At 31.5% G+C, this 25,041-nt stretch overlaps 2 protein-coding genes across 2 annotated transcripts in view; one reads left to right on the forward strand and one right to left on the reverse strand.

Moving 5' to 3' along the window:
* Window positions 1–1,184: 1,184 nt before the first annotated feature.
* On the reverse strand, window positions 1,185–2,249 carry Arv1 (ACAT-related protein required for viability 1). Its single transcript, XM_065505204.1, has 4 exons — window positions 2,089–2,249; window positions 1,908–2,027; window positions 1,700–1,847; window positions 1,185–1,637 (listed from the first exon to the last, which is right to left on the reverse strand). Exons 1-4 carry the CDS (start codon window positions 2,191–2,193, stop codon window positions 1,279–1,281), a joined length of 732 nt encoding a protein of 243 aa, XP_065361276.1. The 5' UTR covers window positions 2,194–2,249; the 3' UTR covers window positions 1,185–1,278.
* An 11,450-nt stretch (window positions 2,250–13,699) lies between these two features.
* Window positions 13,700–25,041, forward strand: part of nkd (naked cuticle) — a 41,289-nt gene continuing 29,947 nt past the window's right edge. The window contains exon 1 of the mRNA XM_065503803.1: window positions 13,700–14,582. Within this exon, the coding sequence (XP_065359875.1) occupies window positions 14,519–14,582 (64 nt within the window). The 5' untranslated portion in view covers window positions 13,700–14,518. The remainder of the gene's footprint in view (window positions 14,583–25,041) is intronic.

The following is a 25,041-nucleotide window of genomic DNA, read 5'->3' on the forward strand; positions in this document are numbered from 1 at the left end:
ATCACACCTTTCCAAAACGTTCCTTTTGAAATCGATCGATTTTCTTTACATACCTGGGATACCTTATCCTTTTCCTCATTATATGTTCGCGACGGAAGCAAATAATTATCAGCCCAATTATGAATTAAAAATTCCGCGGGAGTTTGTTCCCCGGGAGTTTTTTCCCATTGAGTTTGAATAGGAAAAATGAGAAAAGGGAAAAAACTCCCGCGGAATTTTTATTCATAATTGGGCTGTATATTCGTCCTGCCAGCATCTTATACGGCCCAGTTCCTATTGGACAATCGCCCTGCTATTTACAAGGGGAATATCAGGAAAGGGGTCATTCGTTCATCATCGCATCCCGTCTGGTCAATTCATCATCAGTTACCCTGATTATCATCCTGATCGGGAGCCGAATTGCCGCATTCGATATCGAGTAAAACATATCGCAACTTTCTTTTTAAGGATTATGGCATTCGATATCTTGCAAGAAATTTACAACATTCTATTATAAGTTCGATATCGAAATCGGCTCATTCAATCATGAATGCCGTAATTCGGAACCAGGATCCAATATAAACATTTTCCCATAGTAGATTTGGTGAAAAACCTGCCGCTGAAAACAAAAGTAATTCTGGCATCAATAAGGTCGGCATAGAATAACAATCTCAATGAAGGAACTCTTATCGAATTTATTGTAAGTAAATTTCCTTAATACAATAAACGAATCCGAGACTGCAGAACTTTCTCTTTCAGTGTAGGCTAAAGGTATGTTGTACTTTTACGATTTGTCAAATTGTATCTTTGGAAATGTTTCCTCAAATATTTGCGTATTGATTTAACAAAATGCAAATCGTTCATTGGTAATTCTGCTCTGGATGGAGGAAGAACTCGGGCGTCATTGCCAGTATTAATTGTCGTGGTGGAGTACCAAACAAAACTCAAGTTGGACTTTGGTGGAGACCATAAAACTCAGAAGTTCAGTTCGAGACTACCGGCTTCCTATACGAAGGTATAGATCGATGTAGCAGTTCCTGGACGAGACTCTTCCTTAGGCGTAAGCCGTAATTGATGATGGCGTTATTTAAGGCCAAGAATTAAATGAAATAAAACAACGAATCGTTCTCACAACAATTGATTCATCACCTCGAAATGAAACGATTCATACTCTCTAAAGGATATATATACTAATTTTTAACTAGCTTTTATTGCAGCAGATCTTCTTATAAGGTAAATAAATACTTAATTCAACCAAACATCATCCTTTAATCAGTTCTCCCCTTCATTTTCTCAGCTCTATGAAAATTGCTCCTCCATATACAGCGATAAATTTTGCATTATAAACTCTTTTATAATGTACACGGGTAAAACAATAAGAGCCGCCTGCAGAACTCTTAAACGTGTCACAACCACATAGACAAATATCAATGAACACAAATGATGGCCCGTAACCAAAGTACGATGTATAGCGGCGCCAAAGTCTGTAGTATTCTCACGCCACAACATAATGGGCAATAAAAAGAATTTCGAAAAGTTGGCCAAGACATTGGCTTTTAATAACACAAATCCAAAGGATTTAAGGCCCATATTTAATACCATGTTTTTCCGGAGAGCCATGGAGGCCAGCAAAAGTAAAAAAGTGGTAAGTAAATAGTCTGAAAAGAAAATTATTAACTTGGAAGATAAAAATAGCAACAATTTAAGCGATTTTACAAACCACATATATTTTGAGCACAGCACAAATAAAAGCCATGTTCATTAACCAATATGGATTGAGTCAAGTCATCATTTGTGTGCTCACGTTTTTCACGCCAAAGAGTAAAGGACTCTAACAGTAATAACATTAAAGATAATTTCCAAAATAGCTGGAAATAATTAAAAACATTATTTTTTTTGATTATCTTTAAGATGTTGTAAAAACTCACCTTAAAATCCCGATTAAATAAGGCATGTCTATAGGCTTGCTGCGACAATAGCATGGAGTCCACTAGTATTATAACAGTCTCAAATTCTATATATTTATCGGCTACATTATGGCATTTTTCCTTAATTAGAAAAGGTTTTTGGTTTTTATTGTAAATTTAAATGGTTAATGGTTTTACTTACACAGTTGACGGTTTTAAAAGTATTGCTGTATTTCTTGTACAACTCCTTGACTTTTTGGCCACAATTAATGCACACATAGGCCAAAGTATCTTTTGATTTCGTCATTTTATAGAATTTTCATTTATTTTGCTAGAAATTTTGAATTGTTTAGTTTTTTTCTGGTGATTTGTTTATAAAATTGTCTGCTGCTGCTGGCTGTTCAAAGAAAATCAATAGCAAAACAAAATACAAGAACATAAACAAAAACAAAAACATCTGTTTTTAAATGTGAGTACCCAGTATATTTTTGGTATTCATATTGTTGAAGGTCAGGCAACTCTAATTGGTTGTTGACTTGACTAAGTAGAGTCATAAGAATATGTTTAAAGCTGCCATATGTTTTTAAAGTGTTTTAACCCTTTTAAAGCACTAGACTTGATTTCATTAAAAATAAATGCAAAATCGAGGTAAATTAAAGAAAAATTGAGAATTAACATTAATAATTATGGGCGCTAATGAAATAATGCTGAATTGTATTTTTTTTTAAACTTAAAAATAGAGCAACATTTTAGGCCTAAAGAGGCCCATAAACATCTACTGACAGAGCTTTTGCAGCAAGTTTTTTAGATTTAATTAGAATAATCGGATTTAAAAACCTAAAGTGCCCCATAAACAAATACTGCTATGGCTTTTGCACTAAACTAAATTGTTTAAGACATTATTAAACCCCCTCGATTAATTATTTATTATAATTTTTAATCGAGCATCTTTCGCTTTACAATTTTTTTTGTTTTCATTTTACAATGTCTGTTCCATACGTACGTACATACATTACAATATATTCTCCATTTTCCTGTTCGCAGGATTCGCACAAAAGGATATAAAATGCGTAATAAGTAGTATGTACGCAAATAATTACAGGATTGTTCTCTCTTTGTGGTGGTATCATTGTTTATTTTTTTTTGTTGTTTGTAATTCAGTGTGTAATTGCAAAATGTGTAATTAAGTCCTTTGTGTAATTTTATCGCATGGTTTCTCCATATCCTGTGAGCTTTGTGTGTTTAATAAAACATAATAGAGGAGGCATACAAGATTTAGTGATGGTTAAAGGTGGAATTTTAAAATTGCACGCATATTTTTCTCATAAATAATAAATAAGTTTTTAGGGATGATAAGCTTAATTAGCTTCAATCGTATTCATCTTCCAGATGTACAATTTTAGCTTCAATCATGGGTCTACCAGATGATCAATTTTAGCTTCAATCATAGGTCTTTCTATAGTTATTTAGCTTCAATCGAAGATCTCTATAGTTCATTTTTATATTCAATCGTAGGTCTCTATATAGTTCAATTTTAGCTTCAATCGTAGGTCTCTATATAGTTCAATTTTAGCTTCAATCGTAGGTCTTCCAGATGTTCAATTTTAGCTTCATTCTTAGGTCTCCATATAGTTCAATTTTAGCTTCAATCGTAGGTCTCTATATAGTTAAATTTTCGCTTCAATCCTAGGTCTCTATATAGTTCAATTTTAGCTACAATCGTAGGTCTCCATATAGTTAAATTTTAGCTTTAATCGTAGTTCTCTATATAATTCAATTTTAGCTTCAATCTTAGGTCTCTATATAGTTCAATTTTAACTTCAATCGTAGGTCTCTATATAGTTCAATTTTAGCTTCAATCGTAGGTCTTCCAGATGTTCAATTTTAGCTTCAATCTTAGGTCTCCATATAGTTCAATTTTAGCTTCAATCGTAGTTCTCTATATAGTTAAATTTTCGCTTCAATCCTAGGTCTCTATATAGTTCAATTTTAGCTACAATCGTAGGTCTCCATATAGTTAAATTTTAGCTTTAATCGTAGTTCTCTATATAATTCAATTTTAGCTTCAATCTTAGGTCTCTATATAGTTCAATTTTAGCTTCAATCGTAGGTCTCTATATAGTTCAAATTTAGCTTCAATCGATTTTAAAAACAGATTCTCGAATAAGTCGAAAATCTTCTATAATTGTGATGGAATAGAATGTGTTCTAGCGACCGATGAGATCTTGTTTATTACATTGTTAGCAATACAAACTTGTTCCCAGCGAAATGAAATGCAGAATTAAGAATCTGAAAGATACAATTTTATTGTATACAAGGTACTAGTATTAACACTTGTGGTATTTATTAGGCTTCCTAAGGAATTTAAGGCAAATATTACTTAAAAGAAAACTATCATTGCAAGATCAAAGAATCGATCGGAAAGTTTTTTATCTTAAATTAAAAGACACTGTAAAATGCTGGTGATAGTGGAGATGGTGGTGGGGGAAATCAAACAATGGAATTGATACTTTGCATGCCTGCAGTACTCATAATGTAAAAGTTTAGATCATCGTATGATGATGATATTGTCTAAGACAAAAAAAAATCCAGCTGGTTGGTTAGTTGGTTGGTACAGGGCGTTAAAGTGCCGCAAAACATTTAAAACAAAATACACACACTCTGTCTCAAAGTAAATAAGTAATAATTTAATAAATCCAGCTACAATTAATGAATACTGCTGGTATGTACATGTGAGTGCTTAAAAGAGTATGTTCCGATAAAGGCCGATATGTACTCGTTGGAACGTTTGAGAGTGCCGACTACCAGCCAGCAGAAATAATTTTTGCGGCACACATCTTTTGATGTGTTAATAACAAAAGCAACAACAGCAACAACAAACCGAGAAAAAGATATAATAAAGACAAAAACAACAAAGAAAAAAACTATAAAACAAAAACTCAGTTACTGTCCATACTTGCATATTGCGCGCATGCGCTCAATCCAGTATCCGATAATCAAGTCGACATTTGCTTAAAACGTACTACAACAATTATTAATGCAACCGCTCCCCTCTCAACCCCTTCCCATCATTTCTTGAGCCTCTCATATTCACACGAACATGAACTTTATTTAGTTTTTTATTTTATTTATTTTTTTTTTGTTTCTCCTTCTTTCCACCAATTTTTCACTTTGTTGTGAGCGGCGCTGCGAATCGATTTACAAAATAAAAGTACAAAAAACTAAAGCGAAAGATACAAAAAAAAAAAAAACAACCGACACAAAGATAGACAAAATGACTATATTTCAAGATTATTCATCTCCCAGGCGTGTTTCGTCTTCTGGGTGGCAGTAATGTCGGCTTTCGATAAAAGCTTTTCATACTGATGGTTACGTCCGTAATATGTACGATTATAGTTACTTATGATCGTGTGTTTTTGTGTGTGTCTGTTTGTCTGTTTGAGAGCACTTTCCGCTCAAGAACAATCACAACAATTTGCGATATTTACACTAAAAGTGTACAAAGGAAGACATTTTATTGCTGGGGGGAATAAAATAATCCCTACAACTTGATAAAAAACCTGGCAAGACTACTTACAATTGTGTGATCGGTGATCACTAACATTTCATACCAAAATATATTAAAAATCTAATAAATCTTTGATTTTCATGGTTAAAGTTGTGATTTTTGGGAAATTAAGCTCAATCAGTTCAATTTTAGCTTTAATAGTAGGTCTCTATATAGTTCGATTTAAGCTTCAATCGTAGGTCTCTATATTGTTCAATGTTAGCTGCAATCGTAGGTCTCTATATAGTTCAGTTTTAGCTTCAATTGTAGGTCTCTATATAGTTAAATTTTAGGTGCAATCGTAGGCATTTATATAGTTAAATTTTAGCTTCAATCGTAGGTCTCTATATTGTTATATTTTAGCTCCAATCGTAGGTCTCTATATTGTTCAATTTTAGCTTCAATCGTAGGTCTCTATATTGTTAAATTCTAGCTTCAATCGTAGGTCTCTATATAGTTAAATTTTAGCTTCGATCGTAGGTCTCTATATAGTTAAATTTTAGCTTCGATCGTAGGTCTCTATATAGTTAAATTTTAGCTTCAATCGTAGGTCTCTATATAGTTCAATTTCAGCTTCAATCGTAGGCTTTTATAGAGTTAATTTTAGTGTCAATTGTAGGTCTTTTTATAGTTCAATTCTATTGGATGTGTTACTTAAAAATGCGGATATTTTTAGTTTTTATTTTGAAACATTTGTCCAAAAAATATTTATTCAATGTATTATTATCCCATCTTTCCGCCAACATTTGGATTCTGAGCCAAAAAGAACGTTTTTTTTTTTTTTGAAAAACAAACACAAACTGCGAAGCGTTTTGCTTGTCTGCTGATACACCCAGAGTCTCTGGCGGGAATCGAACCCGCAACCCTCAGAATAATAGTTCAGCACACTATCGACTGGTCTATCGGGGCACCCCACTGCTCATCTTTTGAGGCCTAGAACGAATCAAGTCAATTTCAGATACTCTTTTCTGAAATGAAGCATATCCCAGAGAGAGAGAGAGAGAGAGCGTTCTACATCAATCGAAACAAATAGTAGTCGGACGGGGCAAAGTTTGGACTCTCTTCAAAATAATCAGTTGCGTTCGGTACAGGTTTCCTGTGATAGTCTCTTAATAGATACAACCCTTTTGGTCCCCCCAAATACAGAGCATTACCTTAGCGTCATGGATATTTGGCTGTTGACCGGGCTTCACTTACGATCTCTTACGCTTCAGGTTATCGTAATGGACCCATTTTTCATCTCAAGTAATGATTCGGGGCATGCATGCGCTCAAGCTGCATTTCAGACATACAAAATCGTCGTTCAATGTCTCACAGCTTCAATTAGTAGGTACCCAATGGATGAATCCTGCTGATCGCAAACGTTTTGAAATTGCGTAGCTCCCAATGATTTTGCAAGCTCTTGTTGAGTTTGACAACAATCTTCATTAAGTAATTCCTCCTATTATTGTTTTTTTTTGGCGGCTGACCTAGGCGATCTTTGTCTTCCATGTCAAAATTATCACTTCGGAACCGAATGAGTTTAATCGCATTTTGAATCCGATGGAACTCATTGACCAAAAGCTTTGAGAAATCGTGTTTCAGCGGCACCTTTTTCCAAATTAAAGAAGTCAAGCAAAACTTCTCGCATATGACGCTCTATTGGCACAAAATTCGACATATTCGAAGAAAAAAAAACTTCATTAAAACTATGATTTTTCTGAAAAAAAGCTTAATCTGTGATCTTTTGCATTTTTGATTTCGAATGGATTTGTTTTGTATTGTAATAGTAATTTTGAATTATGAACATTAATCAAGTTTTGTTCCTTTTGATGACTCTTTGAGTTTAGAACATTAAAACAAATTATTGCCAACTCACGTACGCTCCATAAAATGCAAACACTTAAAAACCATAAAGTGCTACTGGATAAAATGGAAGAAAGAGGAATGTTTTAAAAGTTTTTGAATTAACTAGAAAATTTTATTAGAAATTTTTCAAAATTACTTTAATTTAAATGTAAATATTCCAAGAGAAGTAGTTTTAAGTTGTAAGCTAGTAAGGAGTATATAGTTGGAACTTAAATCAAATGATTGAAGGACTTATCAGACAGCCTATTTACTTAGACATGTATAAATATGATTTTTTATGCTTTGTATGCTTCATACATATGCTTTTGTATGATTTGCGAGTTGATAACTTATGGTTGTGGCGTTGAAAGATGACTCTGATGTTGATGATTCTGATGACGGAGATGATGTTGCAAGAATAAAATGAAACAAAAAAAACGAAAAAAAAAACTTTAGCGTCTCTTAACGCTAATTGCCCTTGAAGTACTACATGTGAGTACATGTTCCTTGGCTTTATGCATCAGCTGTTGCTTGAGAAACTATAATTACAACGACCAGCGACCAGGCGTTATTGAAATTCTTTTGAGAGTTAAGAAGATTCTTTTTAGGGGAAAAAGATGGAACGAATTTCAACAGTGGATTTATACCAAAATATTTAATTTCTAATTTGGGTTAATATTCAGAATTTAGGACAGTTTCTAAAGAACTGTCTTCAGATCCTTCTAGCTTCCAACATTTTCTATTTCTACACTGTAGTATTAAATTATTAGCGGTCATTAGCTGCAATCTTTTGGACAGTTTCTTCACGATAATGTATTTTTCAGATCTATATCGCTGTGAATCTTTTAGGACGACAATCGAGTAAATCTAAAATCGTTTAAGATCAATTTGAAGGGGGTAGAATAATTAGCGGTCCATAATAGGTGTAATCTTGTGGGCAGTTTATTTCCGATACTGTATTCTTCAGATCTTTCTCCCTCTTAATCTTCTCTGTCTCCACACTGAAAGTTATAACTGAAGATTAATCAATTTTAGGACGGTAAATAGTTGTAATCTTTTTGGATAGTTTCTTCGCGATACTATATTCTTTAGATCTCAAATTTCCTCAGCGAAAATAATGAATGAGGTTTAAAGAGTTTCTAACCTTCAATTGTTTTAATTTAATACAAAACTCTCTCTCAGAGAGTGTCGGTTTCGGTTCAAACGCTGTAATTGTGTTTTGTCAAAATGTAATGTGAATGTTTTCTATGTTAACTTTTCGAGTGTCATTAAACAATGTTTATCTTTATTACGCCACAAACCCCACTAGATACACTACAATGATATCTACATATAAAATATTAAGGGAACTAACTAGCCAGCTTATTCGATTTAATAAATTCAAAATTAAAATCATGAAAGTACGGGAAAGTATGTAACGTTGAAAAAAGTACTTTGATGTTGAATTGCTACAAAAGTGAAAACAATTGAAGGAACTAATATAGGGGTCGTTGGTTGCTACAATCAAAAAAATATTACTTTTTTTTTGTTAACTGTCAACGAATTTGTTTGACATTAATAAAGTCGTCTTTTTGTTGTTGGGGTTTTTGGGATTAACAACAAGCAGCAAAATGACACGGATCACTTTCATATTACAAGCAGTCATACACATACATTCCAACCATCCATCCATACATGATGATGATGAGTTCCAAACAAACAGATTTTTATTTGTATAGCGGATGTTTATTAATGGGTTTGTGTCAGTCAGAGTGTGTGTGTTTGTATTAAAAAAAATAAAAGCTTTTATGCCCCAAAGTTACAAGGGCCCTCTTTGATCTTTGCCAGTGGTATTTTATGGCTTGTATACAGTTTTTTTTGTTGTTTTGTTTCATTTTTTTTCTTCCAAATAATTGTTATAAATGTGGGAACATCTGTAATTGTAGATGAGAACAATTGAACATATGGATGAGTGGTGATAGATGAGTGATGCTTTAACGAGGATGGGTTAAATTTGAAGATAAAACTGAATTTTTGAAACGAATTTTCAAAATGTTTAAAAATATTCTTTAAAACTAAGTTTTTTTGGGTAAATGATATAACTTGAGTTTCGGGAAAATAAGTCCAATCTGTGATCACCCAAATTTGATATCAAAAATTTATTTATAGGACGAAAAATTTAATAAATCTAAAATCGGTTTTAACTTGGTTAATACTGCGTTTTTCGGGAAACTAAGCTCAATCTGTGATCACTGATATTTCATAACAAAGATCGATAAAACGAATAAATCTAAAATCGTTTATATCTTCGTTCTGTGATCACTTAAGTTTCGTGCCAATATCATATTTTAATAAATTATTGGGTGTATGTCATAAAAATGCGGAATGTTTTTAAATTTCTAGCATTTATTTTGAAACATTTATACAATATATGATCTATGACCTTTTCCCATCTTTCTGGCAACATATGGATTCCGAGCCAAAAGAACTGCTCATCTTTTGAGGCCAAGAACGAATCAAACCAATATCGGATACTCTGTTCTGAAGTGAAGCGTATGCCAGAGAGAGCGTTCTGCATCGATCGAAACAAATAGTAGTCGTACGGGGCAAGGTCTAAACTATAAAGCGGGTTAAGCAAATTTTCCAAACACTTCATTCTAAATCTGTTTAAAAGAGATATTGCAAAATCTGGGAGAGCGTTGTCATGATGGAATGTTACGGTTTCATGTCTGGCAGCATATTCTGTGTGTTTTTCGACCAATGCGCGGTTCAAACTTTTAGATTATAAAAGATAGGACACTTTTGGTCCCACCAAATACAGAAAATTACCTTAGCGCTGTGGATATTTGGCTTTGGTGTCGATTCGGCTGGTTGGCAGGGCTTCACATACGATCTCTTACGCTTCGGGTTGTCGTAATGGATCCGTTTTTCATCGTAAGTAATGATTTATTGTAAAAATGATTTTCTTTTAAAGCGTTTAAGCATAATTTCGGACATACATAATCGTCTTTCATGGTCTCTCGGCTTCAATACGTATGATACCCAATTTCCCTGCCTTTGGATGAATCCTGCTGAATGATTTCGCAAGCTCTTGTTAAGTTTAACAACAATTTTCATGGAGTAAATGCCTCCAATTCTTGATCTTCAAACTTTTTTGGCTGGCCTGGGCGATTTTTGTTTTCCGAGTCAAAATCACCACTTCTAAACCGAACAAACTATCTCTTGCATGTTGAAACCGATGGAACTCAGTCACCATAAGCTCTGGTGAGAAATTGGTGTGTTTTAGTGGCAGTTTTTTTCAATGACATTAAAAACAAAAAGCGAGTCCAAAAGATACTCCATATATTGCAAATCCCGCATTTTTAAGTCATAAACCCAATAAAAACCGTTTGCAAATTCGATTAATATCGGAAATCACAATATATTACGGCTTGTATGATGCAACATAACGACTTGTATGATGATTATGTTGCAAACTAAAGTTTTAAATAACATATTGTTGCAGGGATGGAAAATAAAATAATTTTTTAAAGCACCAATAATTCAAATATTTTCATTACTTTTTTAAAATTAATAAAATTCTTATTTTTTAATTTTATTTTTTAATTTTCAGAAAAAATAAAAATTAAATTTTATTGACCGATATTTAATAACTGTTTTCTAGTTTGTACGGTTTTTAGGTTTTTTTTTATTCTATATGTAAATTTGTTGAAACTTTTCCAAATGTCTAACACTGTGCTATAACGCTAGAATTTTATTTTTATATTTTAACATTTAAAACGAATATTTAAATATAGAAAAATAGTGCACAATTTAAAAAAGTACCTACTAAATTTTACATCCCGATAAACAAATTTATTCATTAAATTAAATTTAAACATTTGCGTACTTTTTTCTCAAAAAATTGTAATAAATTTGATAACGATTACTAAATTGTAGAAAAACCTTGCACTAAATTTTCCATCCCTGTATTATTGTATCAGACTTTTAGCAGCCAACATGTTGTGACTCTCCCTTTTGAGACTCTCTCTCTCTTAAACACACAACAGTATGAATATTACCATTTTAGCGTTTTTGAAAACAATATTTAGCAAAGAATGTTAAAAATTATTAAAATTTCAACATATTTTAACAAAATAATATTACTAACATAATATTTAAAATAAAAATAAACGATTTCATGAAATAATTTTATTAGATATATATTAATTTCTCATAAATTATCTTTAATTTCGTTGATGAAATGTTGGCAATCTCTTAATAGCACAAGAGCATCACTGTTGTTGTTGCTGTTGGAAGAGTGTTGTTATTTGCTGTTCGCCACTTTACTCGACTCAACTCAATTCAGTTTTTAGTTGAACGTTGAGTGGAAATGTTGTATAAAACGGTTTAACGGATTTGTTACTAGTGCGTTTACTTACATACGTTTTTTGTTGTTGTTTTTCCTACTTATATCTCTTGTATATACACAAATCTATGGAAAAAGTAATGAAAATCGTAGAAAAAACAAAATAATTTGTATTTATTTATATGGTTATACATATACAACAAAAATGTTAATGAAATTATTAGCAAAAAAAATTAATTAAATGAAAACTAATAAAGTTTATTTTTATGAAAAAGAATAATTCATGTGTGGAAAGTATGTATGAAAATTTTACAGTGTGACTAATCAAGTGCAAATGATACAGAAATTAGCCAACATGATGATGGTACAAACAGCAATTAGTCGGCATCTTTTGTGAGACCAAATGGTAAAACCGACAAAAAGCAGAAAATCATACATACAGTGGTGGTCAAAACATATGCAACTAGCAACAGAATTTTACAAAAGTTGTTTAAACTAGTTTTAAAGGTAAACAAAAATATTCATTTGCTTATAATATTTGTTTATTAATGCTTTAAAAATGAGAATATGAAATTTAATTCTGAATTTTTTGCATTGAAAATAAAAAAAATTAAAAAAAACTACATATGGGTTGATATTTCAATGGCCAAAACATATGCAACTAATTGCTTCTAAAACATTTATGTCTATAAAACTTAATATTTTGTGGTAAATCCTATATTTTCAATGACGGCCTTACATCGGCAAGGCAGTGAAGCTATCATATTGGCAATAAAATTTGCAGGAATAGAGTTCCAAGCATCTACCAATCCTTGAAATATAATATCTGAATTAGTGCAATTTTCGGTGTCGATTCTTTGATTAACGATTTCCCAAAAGTTCTCAATGGGATTTAAATCCGGTAATTGTGGTGGCTATTCCATTACTGAAACTCTTTCTTGTGCTAACCTCGATTTAACAACATGTGCAGAGTGCTTGGGTTCGTTATCGTACTGAATAACTCATGGAAGTGGCATATTATCCTCAGAATTTGGAAGCATTACTCTTTCCAAGATGTCTCTATAGATAAATCCATCCATTATTTCATTAATTCTGAGCGATGGGCCAACTCCAGCAGCTGAAAAACAACTCCCATACCATTACGTTGCATCCTGCATGCTTCAACGACGTTTTCCCTACGAGCAGAAAACCTCTTATATCAAAACGTAATCAAAAGAAAAGTTTTAAGTTTGCTATGGAGCATTTAAATTGGTCAGAAAACAAATGGACCAGTCGTCCTATTTAGCGACGAACCCGAATTTAATATCATCGGAAGTGATTTCATGTGTTATGTAAGACGACCAGTTAACACGCGGCTTCAAGCTCGATACTGCAAAAAGACAGTGAAACATGGAGGATGTAACGTAATGGTATGGGGGCTGTTTTTAAGCTGCTGGAGTTGGCCCATCGCTCAAAATTAATGAAATAATGGATAGATTTATCTATAGAGACATCTTGGAAAGAGTAATGCTTTCAAATTCTGAGGATAATATGCCTCTTCCATGAGTTATTCAGTACGATTACGACCCCAAGCACTCTTCACATGTTGTTAAATCGAGGTTAGCACAAGAAAGAGTTTCAGTAATGGAATGGCCACCACAATTACCGGATTTAAATCCCATTGGGAACTTTTGGGAAATCGTTAATCAAAGAATCGACCCCGAAAATTGCACTAATTCAGATATTATGTTTCAAGGATTGGTAGATGCTTGGAACGCTATTCCTGCAAATTTTATTCCCAATATGATAGCTTCAATGCCTTGCCGATGTAAGGCCGTCATTGAAAATATAGGATTTACCACCAAATATTAAGTTTTATAGACATAAATGTTTTAGAAGCAATTAGTTGCATATGTTTTGGCCATTGAAATATCAACCCATTCGTAGTTTTTTTAATTTTTTTTCTTTTCAATGCAAAAAATTCTGAATTAAATTTCATATTCTCATTTTTAAAGCATTAATAAACAAATATTATAAGCAAATGAATATTTTTGTTTACCTTTAAAACTAGTTTAAACAACTTTTGTAAAATTCTGTTGCTAGTTGCATATGTTTTGACCACCACTGTATATCAAAAGAAAAACAACCCTCTTTTATCATTAAACCAACAATAACAACAACTACAGCAAATAAGGCTGGCTGGATTCTTCTGGTTCTCGTTTATAACTAAAATAACAACCACGAAAAATTAAACAAAAAAAAAAACAGCGCGTAAAACAGAATAAAAATATATAAATTATAAATGTTTTTGTGTAAATGTAGAATATATTTTGTTTAATTTAGTCTGCATCACGTTTAAATTAACAAAAAAATCATGTTAATTTTACAACTTTGCCCTTAAAAACATTCAACTCTGTGTATTTATTATTATTATATTCACTTCGTTGTCTGTCGCTCAAATTTAAAGAAGAAGCAGCAGCAGCAGTAAACAACAACAACATCAACAAACGAGAATCAAAAAAGTTGTAAAAAGTTTTGTTATTCTTCTGTCTTCACTGTTGTGAGTGATGTTTGTTGTTGTTTTTGACCTAAAAAAGTAATGCCAACAACAACAAAAGTCGTAAAAGAACAAAAAGAAAAAACAAAATAAATGTTGTTGTTGTGCCCTTTGCCTATAGTGAGCACAAAGTAAGAAAATAACAAAACAAAAAAAATACAAGTGATGTTTGTGTGAGTTTGAGAAAAATGAGTGAGTAAAACAGCAAAAGGCAAAATAGTAAATATACACAAGTATGGTAAACAAATTTTGAATACCATTTTGTTGTTGTTGTATTTAACTTTGGATTAAAACAAAAATTTTGAAGAAAAAATAACCAAAAAGAACTTAGAAACAGCTTAGCAGCAGTGTTAAACGAAGAAGAAGCTTTTTTTCTTCTACAAATTTTGGCGGCTATGGCAGGAAATCTAGTAAAATGGTGGAAACATAAAATACTCGGTGGTTATAAACAATTCTCAGGTAAGTTTTTTTATTTTTATTACTTTTTGGTTTAATTTTAACAAGTTAACTTTATAGAGTTGACCTTAAAATTTTAAGAAATTGGAAAGAAAAGTTAATTAAGTTTTGTTGTTAAAGGGAATAAAGATGTTAAAAGTTGAAATTTTATGGCTTTTTAAAGAAATTTAAAACTTTTATATGAAAATCTTAGTAAAGTGAGGAAATATAAAATTTGTTCTTTAAATATAAAATTATGTATTGAAATATTTCACTTGCTGTAGATTTTATAAAGAAAGCTATTACTAGTTCAAGAAATTTCTTACTGGATTTTGTTTTCATATAAAAATTTTGCACCAGATCCCGATTTCTTATAGAAGACAAATTTCCCTAAACAAAACCATCAATCTCTGCAGTATACATTTTTAAAATTCAGTTAGGTTTTATCCTTTTGTATCTTAATTAAATATTTTAGTTCCAAATCATACATAATCGAACCTAATACGCCAATATAAATATGTAAGGGAAAATAATTTATTATTAAACTGTTCAATAAATACCTACAAATTCTTATTAGAAATAACTAAAAATTTTAATTATTGGATCAAGATAATTAATTTGGTCCAGTACTAGACAGATTTGCAGATTTAGAATTAAAAATAAAAAATATATTGGATCAAGACAATAGATTTGGTCCAGCCATTTTGTTATTTCAAACTATTTATATTTATAAACTGTAAATCAGTACTGAAATGAGATATGAAAACATCCTCAGGCAAAGTCCAGGAACATTTCTGTTGGGTTTAGGAACCAGTTTTTTGTTTAATTTTTTTAAGGGAAATTGATCACAATTTTTACATAACTACTGGTTCACTTCTAAAAAAATTTAGAATTTCCTATCCTTCAATTAATTATCAACTAAAAATTTCCACTGTTTAATTTTTAATTTAACCTCTTTTAATAAATTTGCCCGTATTATGTACATATTTACATAAAATTTTATAAAAATATGTTTAGATTATCTGTTTTTTTTATTTACATAGCTATAGCTATTAATTAAAACACACAAAAAATTCGGTCGAAGATTTTTTTTATTAACTTAAGAATTTGCCAAGAAAACACCAACTTTTTAAAAACAAAATTATTAATGGCCTGTTTATCAACACCCACTAGAAATATTTTTTATTTTGTTCTTATTAAAATGATAATTTGAATTCAAACACTTGTAATTACTAGATATTTGTCACTGATAATTGTTGGAACTACTTGAAAGACAATAAAATAGAAAAAAAGTTTCTTTTATGCGGCCCGTTAAAGGAGTTCTAAGTGTTGTTGAAAATTATTGGAAGAGAATAAAATACAAAAACATGTTTTGTGAAGATCGGGGATGGAAAATGAAAAATTTAATCGGTATCAAAATAATATTCATAGTAATTTTTCCAACCTCTGAGTACCTACTGAAATTTAAAATTTATTTTCACTTTAAAGTAGTTCTGTGTTGCAAATCATCTGTAAAACGAATGTTATAATGAAGATGAACTATGGAAAATACGTAATATTGAAGATTTTCTATAGAAAATACTGGTATACTGAAGACTTTCTATAGAAAATACTGTTATTCATAAGATTTTCTATAGAAAATACTGTTATACATAAGATTTTCCATAGAAAATAATGTTATGCACAATATTTTTTATATAAACACTATTATACGCAAGATTTTCTATAGAAAATACTTTTATACTGAAGGTTTTCTATAGAAAATACTGTTATACATAAAATTTTCCATGGAAAATACTATAATACACAAGACTTTCTATAGAAAATACCGTTATGCACATGATTTTCTATAGAAAATACTGTTATACACAAGATTTTCCATGGAAAAGTTACTATAAAACACACGATTTTTTATATCTGTTATACACAGATTTTCTATAAAAAAATTAATTTTTAAATTAGTCTTTATACCTACATAAAATATAAATTGTTGGAAAGTATCGGGAGTTCAATGCTATTTTTCAATATGAAATACGATCGTATCAATTTGTCCATCCCCGGTGAAGATATTCGGCATGGCATTCAAAAGCAGCACAATAATTGATCGTTTGCTTTTGAAAAGCCGACCCGCCAACAATACTACAAGAAAACACAACAATAACAACAACAGCTACACTAAAGTAAGAAAAACAACAACAAAATATAAAGTATAAAAGAAATAAACCCGACCAACAACTACATTCTTAAATAGAAACATTCACACACACACTCTACACTACAGAGGAGTACTCTACAGAAACAAAAACAAAATAATGAAAAGCAGAGACAAAAAAAATAAAATAAAAACAACAACAACTGCAAAACAAACTCGATGTAAACAAATGAAGGCTGACAGGCAAGTAAGGCAAGCAACAACTAAAAACAACACACTACCCAGCAGTTCTAGGAGACTGTGCAGAACTAGTGATTTTAGCTATCAGTTAGAGCAAGCATGGATCCAGGTCCAACCATTCTGACCCCTGCAATATTGAGAAAAGGTAGTAAATAACCTAATTGATTTATTTTTTAATGGTTCATTTCTGGGCTAATCAGTTCTATGAAAATAAATGTGAACAAATTTAAATTTATTTCGAGATCTCTGAGGAACAGACATTTTAATACTATTCAATAGATCAGGACAATCTATGGTACCACAAACAATTCCATGAAGGAATAATAAATAAGAAATAGTTTTTCTAACTTGTAAAGACATATTGAAATCCAGATACATCTGTTGTAATAAGAAGAAAGAGCAGTTGAACAATTTAAAGAAGAAAATACTTCCATAGGGTACTCTAAAATATGAACTTAGTGAACTAAGCTGTTCATATTTTAAAGCTTTTTAAAATATGAACAGCTTCTTTTTCTTGTTTTAACGTATGTTATCTATCTACACAGAGTTGAAATCTAAATCAACAGGGTAGTGGCTAAATTCTATTCAAATGCTTAATAATTTTTGGACTTCCCTAGCTGTTGATGGGAATTAGATGCCATTCGCAAATATTAACAATCTTGCATAAGTGAACTGGCCTGGTTTTAATTAGTTCATATTATCGCGAGTGCACTGCAATTCGTATCTTTTCCAAAAAAAATTTTTTTTAGTAGGTATACAAAAAGGAACGTTTAAAGTGACTACACTCTAGATTACTTAGAGACACTTAAGGGACAATTGACTTCCTGCTAGATTACCTGGGATGTATAAAGTAACCAATTGACTTCTCTCTGCACTACAGAGAACACAAATGAGACAAATTATTCAAAATATATCAATTGAAGTTAAACAAATTATTAAACAGTGACAATTACTGTCCATAAGGGATACATTGACTATGTACTTGCTTAACTGCTGTAAGCAATGTAATGAAATGAAATACCAGGGAATATTTCCCTATTTTTTTTTAACCCCCAGTAACACGAAGTCTGGTTATGTGTTAACTAATAGTTATACTGACAGTTTTCAAACAAAAATAATTTTAACCGACAGTATAACTGTTAGTTAACATATAACCAGGTTTCGTGTTAATGGGGGTAAGAGTTACAAATTTTAACTAATTTGTTCAATCCTAGTTTATACTACTTTTTTGTTATGTATTTTTTGTTTTCGGTATTTCAAATGAAAATAGACTCTCGGTTATATACAGATATGTACCTACATATATAAACAAGAATTACTGTCTGTGTAACAACGAACTTAAAATCTTTAAAGAGTTTTTTAACACAAAAAACTTCAAAGAAACTTTACCAGAATCAAGACCAACAAATATCATCCATCTACCTATACAGAAAAACACTGAACTCTAAAAACTAAAATAAGCAAAAACAAAAAAAATTCTTGATTTGTTGTTTTCAAACTTCAACGGTCCCATCTTCTTTGTTTTGCTTTCAAACATTGATCATTTCATTATAAATCTCTACCTTTCAATCATACCCTAAACACTAATTGCTTGTAGAAGCTGCAATTGCAGCCGCACAACAACAACAACAATCACAGCGGCTAAAAGCGGCCAAAGAACCGACAACGACAGCATCAAAACAAAAAACAACAACAGAAAAAAAGTCGGCCATTAAAAATATTTACAAACAAATATCACTGTGAGTTAACTGGCGAAAAAAAATGCAAGAAAATTTTTTAAAGAATAAACGTAGTATTGCCGAAACTCACCTTACCAGTTGAATTTTATAGGCAGTGCTGATTGTTGTTCTGCTTGTCTGTCTGTCTGTACTCTTCCAGTCAGCCAGCCTAAAGCAGCAGGTAAAATAACCTTTAAAAAATACAGGAAAATAAGTTTTTTTTTAAATAGAACTATTGAAATGTTTTTTATACTTTTTCTTGTAAAAGTTCTTTAGATGTTTGTGGAATAAGCCAGTAGTTAGTAGTAGTCACAATTTGTCGCTTTTTCTTGACTTTTTCTTATAGTTTTGGCGTTTTTAACAGTAAAAATAACGTTATAATGATTTTAAGGCTCTATTTGTCTGTTAGTCAAAACTGCCAAATGACACTGTGAGAAAATGGGTGCGAAACGCCTTCGTACTAAAGTTCTTAATGCTCCTCGGATCAGTAAAAGTTTTTGGTCATTCGTTAAAAGAGTAAAGAATATTGCTAGTTCCCCAATTCCTACTATTTTAATCAACTACTGCCCGAACTACTGACTATTCCTTCGAGCTCGTGCTGTTAAAAGGTTTTTATCGGATCTTAACGTATGAAAGTTCCTGGACCAGCGCTAGTCTTGAAGCGGTACCGATGAATTACTAAAAAGGGAGAGGCTAATAACTCAGAAAATGATCGCCCATCTGCAATTCGTTCTACACATTCCAAAGTTATGAAACCAATGTTAAACTGCCATCTTGTTAAATATTCGGAATTCGACAATTTACTTAGCTTCGCACAGTAGGCTCTATGGAAGGCAAGCTAGGCTTTCAATCTGAAAATGGTATCATTCCATTCACCGTTTTGGCGAAAATAAAGTTGTGGCTCTAGATATTTCCAATACGTTCGATGTATTCAAAATAATTACTGTTGGTGTCGAGATTTCTCTGAAATCACACTATAGGAGTTGTTGAAGATGGAATCTCATAAATGAGTTCAAGATCAATTCAAGGCTACCGCAAATCTCCGGTCTTTCTTCTACTCTATTCCTTATTTTTCTAAATGTACTCCTATGTACTTCGAACTTCCAATCTTATCTATTATTTTGGAAATGACAGCAACATTTGGCATTCATAATCATTCAATTATAGATCAAGCCAGCCAGGGTATTGGGACAATGAGGAAAGACATGAATGTTTTTCCTCATTGTCAGGATCTTGGATCTTGCGACAATCTCTGAATGGGGTGGTGCAAATAAAGTTAATTTTAACACTAGCAAAACTCAATGTTGCAAGTTGACACAGAAGCACGATGTAATTTTATCTGTATTTATGGATGGTGTAAATAGCTACAAATGGAAGACAGCTTCCATTTGTAGCTCGGAGCTTCAAAGTCTATTTATGATCTTCTCGATCGCGTACAGAAGAGTTTGAGGGTGCTTATTGGTGATAGTAGCGTATACAACTCTATTGATTCACTGGAGCACTGTCGCTATGTTGGTTGTGTTTTAGTGTTTTCTCGGTACTACAATTCGGTAGAAAGTTCCTCTCTCCCCTAACTTATTTTCCTAGATCCAAGGCAATACTTTGCATGAGTAGGGTCATCTCTGAGTGCTGGTCCAAGATGAACAAATATATCTGCAGTTTTATGGTTCCAAGGTGGAACAAAGGGCCACATCAAAGTTTTTCCATTGTGATCTATCCCGTGCTATCAGCTTCACTTCGGCCCAGGACTTTCCAGTTGGCATTGTTTCAGTCTCGATTTCAGTCTCCTTCAGGTGTTAGCGGATCTGTCTCTTCTTCTACTGCCTTGGGGGTTACATTCAATTGCCATCTTGGCTACGTTGTCTTTGAGGCGTCTGAGAACATGGCCAATCTAACTCCATTTACGATTGATTATCTGGTTACGTATTGATGTTTCACCTGGACTTTCCCACCGGTCTCTGTATGAGATAACATTCGGCCAAAATATCTTGAGTTACGAGCGATTAAGGATTGCAAGTCGCTAGCTGTGGTATTCCAGGATTCACAGCCATACAACAGGACGGAATGCACGTTAGATGAGAAGAGGTGGAGCTTGGTCTTCAGATGCAGTTTTGGAAGATATTAAAGCATGTTTGTATTCAAATTTTAAGATTCCAAAAATAAAGCTTAAAATTAGCAACACTGTCTTCTTCAAATTTATAGTATGTCGAATGTTTGTCGGTTTATATATCTGTATATCTGTTTATGCCAGTATTTATGTAACTGCACTACAACAAAAACAAAGCTATTACTTCAAACAACAACACGAGCAGGAGCGGCAGAAGAAAAAAAAATTAAAAAAATAAATATGAAGAAAGAAAGAAAAAAAAAGAAATGCTCAAAGAATATACAGAAAAATAAACGTAAAGATTGACACTAACTACCAAACAATGCACACTGTAAGTAAAATAATACTCCAAGATGTGAGCATGAGCACTAGCTAACGTAAGAACTGAAATGACGATGCGGCAAAGGATATGAATTCAAACTTCCAGCAAACAACAGTATTCCCTACTTTGAAATGTTCTCTCAAATGATCTTGAATGTGAAATTGATCCTCTGCAAAAAAATATTTGCAAAAGGGACAACTGTTCGCTCAGCATCTTAAGACGATTGAAGGCTTGGTTTTAAGTAGTTAGGGTGTGTGTTTAAACCGAACGACCATACGTCTGGCGGATCTTTTGTATTTTCATTCTTTCCTTTCCACAGATAACTTGTGATTATAGAGTCTTACCGTCTTTGTTGTTGTTATTTTTTTGTCTTATTTTTTCCACTTTTTGTTTGGTCGGCATCGGCATACATACAAAACTAAAGGAAGCTCTCAAAGTGTGCGATGTTTTCCTTTTTTCTTTTCCCGTCTTTCTTTGTTAAAGCGGTGTTTCATTTGTATTGTTGGTTTAGCCAGGGGTTTCCATAGCTCGCTATGGATTTCTTGGCTTAACGTACTAATATCTGGTATTTATCATTTGGAAACCCTTTTTCTTTTTTGTTTTTTTTTTGTTTCAGTGGATGTAGTTGATCTTTTTTTTTAAAAAAAAAAGATGTGCGTTTCAAAGAGTTTCAGGTTTCATAAGTATTAAGTCTTTCTCTACTTTGTTGCAGACAAGCTTAGTGTGTTGGTTGTAAGTTTTTTTTCCTTCTCTTCATCATATAAAGATATCGTGGCGGCTGGATATAAGGAAATAGCAATAACAACTATCTACGTTAGTTGGAATCCTTTTAAATGTTCAACTTTACTGTGGCATAAATGAAGTAAGTTTCCTTTGCTCAAGTTCGACAGTTTTTATATAAATAAAAACTGTTACTCGGTAGCTTCTTGTCTTTGGCTTCCTGCTAAATGAAAGCAAAACAACAACAACAAAAAAAGCATAATTTAGCCACGATATTATGCCACAAACAGTGGCAAACAAAATGTTAAGCATATACAGTGGTTGATAATACAACGGAAACTTTTCTGAATTTTTCAATCCCTGGATTTTTTTTTTTTTAATTTTAAAGCAGCTAAATAAAAATTTTATTAAACTATTCCTTTAAGTTTAGAGATGATTTGATAGCAATATCACTGAAATCGCTTTAAGAATAATAAAGTTATTAAAGAAAACATATTTTGAGGTTAGGATGAAAAACTTTTTTATAAATTACTTTAAAGCAAAAGTCTTTACAGTTTAATACTCTTTGAGGTTAGAAAAGGAAATTCCAGTAAAAATTATTTAAATTATCTAAAGGGTTAACAAAAAAATTTAAGAAAATTTATATTTTTTAATTTAATTTTATTAAATATTTTACTAAATAATTCTCTAAATGTTAAGGCATAGTTTAGCGTATTATATAAATTAAGTTTATATATAAAAATTTAAATTTTAAGTAAATTTTCTTAAAATTATTTTAAATTTTAATAGTTTTCTTATTAACTAAATAATTTATTTTCACTTTAACTTAAATTCAAAACTCAACTGTGAAACAAATAAAATTTCGTTGTTTAAATTTACTTAATAATAATCCTATGTCTATAACTGATACATTTCTGTTATGATTAACGTCAAAATTATCAGGCATAGGCTCCATTTATTAGTATTATTGCTTCGTTATGACAAAATTGTCAGCGCTTTTGATCAGACAACTTTGTCTTGAGAACAAACCTCATTAATTGTTATGATAAATATTTGTCAAGTACAGACAGGGGGTAATAATAAAACACCATTTTAAAATGCCAAAGTTACGAGGTTGCCAGACAGATGTATATGCAGAGTTGCATTATTAAGTACTTTAGAAACAAAACAAAAAGGAAAAAACTGCCATAAATGGTTGTCTTTAAGATCTAAATTTGTAATAAATAGAAAGATAGCTAGCTTATAAATTTAATTTTGTTACGAAATTTTGTGTAAATTTATTAACATTTCCTTAATCAAATTTATGAATTCAATTTAGCTGCAATTTATTTAAATTTACTTAATAACAAAACATCATTTCGAAATGTCAAAAAAGTGACTGACAGACAGGCAGACAAAAAAAAATATAACTTTGACAGATGAGAAAATTTAATAAAATTATTAAAATCACCCTAAAGCTTATTTAGGGTGGTCTTTCCCCCACACTTAAACCTTTTAAACATTTATACGTTGAAATCGTAAAGCACTTACTCATGCTTTTTCCATTTAAACTATGCGCTTAATTGAAATTGATGATAGCAGCAACCCGGCTCGGCCTGGCCAGTCACTCTGTCAGTCAGTCAGTCAACCAAACGGTCTTGTTTTTTTCATCTATTTCATTCTTTTTAAAAATGAGTTTTATTTTTTGTACATTGTGGTTGTTGCTTTTGTTTTTGTTATGAATAGGCCTAGCGACCAACAGACAGACAGACAAACAAAATGTTTGTGTTCGTTCGGTCGGCTTTACAAAATCATAAAACACGCAATCGTACAATGGGACATCCAAATGTTTGAACTTATACGTACGATGCCGGTTATTTTAGAGATGAGAAATGAAACACAGTGAAACCTTTCGGAGAACGACAGTTAACTGTTTATTAGAATAAGCTGAATTTTTGTTAAATTACTTAAGTTTTTACTGTTTTATTTTTATTAGAAATATATGTTTTCTATGGACTTTCATTGCTAGGCCTCCAAATATGTCTGATGAAACTTGTTTTGTTGGTTTGTTTTTTTTTTTGGTTATTGTGCGTAGATTACTCTGACTGCATCAGCCAGCTCTTGACAATGATTGATGACTTTTAAACGTTTATATATTTTTTATTTTCTTGATTTCTGTTTTCCATTATTATTAGTTTGGTGTATCTTTGTAGCAACATATTTGTAACAAATTCCCCGTTTTAATATAAACCTAGATTAATCATAGTTTAAACTTAACATTGTTTGATTATCAGTCATTGCTTTTAATCTTTGTATTCCACAATTATTTTTTTAGATATTTTGAGTATTTCTTTTTTAAAATATTTGAGTAATGTTGCTCCATCCAGCCTTCATAAATAATGTGTTTCTTTCTTCTTTTTTTTTAAAAGTAAGGCAGACCACACACCGTCTTTGTTAGAAGTTTTTTTAATGCTTTGTTAGTTATTCCTGGAATGATCCCCTAATGAGTCAACCACAAAATATAAAAAAAAAAAATTAAAACATACTTTGAAAAGTAACCCAAAAGCAATGGAAATGTGACTAATTACTGAAATTTTGGGTACTCAGTTTACACGGACATTAAGAGAACATAAATGTCACACATTTCTTTATTGTTGCAAGGTTTCCTAAAAACCTTAACAATTCCGGCAAAAGTGTTGATGTTTATCTCATGTTTCTAAAGAAAACAAAAGATCATATTTAAGCAAAGATTGTAATCGATGATTGGAGAGGGAAAGAGAGAGAAAATATTGCTTGAAAATAAGACACTTGCTAGAATACTGTAACAATTGGAATTTAACAGATAATTAGAAACAGCTGTAATGAATTTTAATTTAGCATATGTTAAGTTATTTTTTGAACATTAATTTATTAAAATTCAGGGCAATACATACAAATTCATAAAATTGAATCATTAAAATTTCCTTTTCAAATTGAAATTGTATATATGTATTTGTTTTATAATTGTAACTTTTTGAAGGGATATTGAACCTGTAACCTTTTAATCCTATAATCTTAGATTCACAGCTGTTAGACTCAATAATTAGCCGGTATTTTCTTAGTAGATTATAAACAAAATTAAGATTACAGCTTCTGTCTGCCTTTTGGCGGTAGTTTTTTAATTTATTTATATTTAAAAATAATTTTCTAACCTAATTGCCAATATTTTATTTTAAATGCCAAACGTGACAGTTGAGATTTAAAAC

This window comes from Calliphora vicina, chromosome 3, assembly GCF_958450345.1.
Source record: "Calliphora vicina chromosome 3, idCalVici1.1, whole genome shotgun sequence".
Taxonomy (NCBI): domain Eukaryota; kingdom Metazoa; phylum Arthropoda; class Insecta; order Diptera; family Calliphoridae; genus Calliphora; species Calliphora vicina.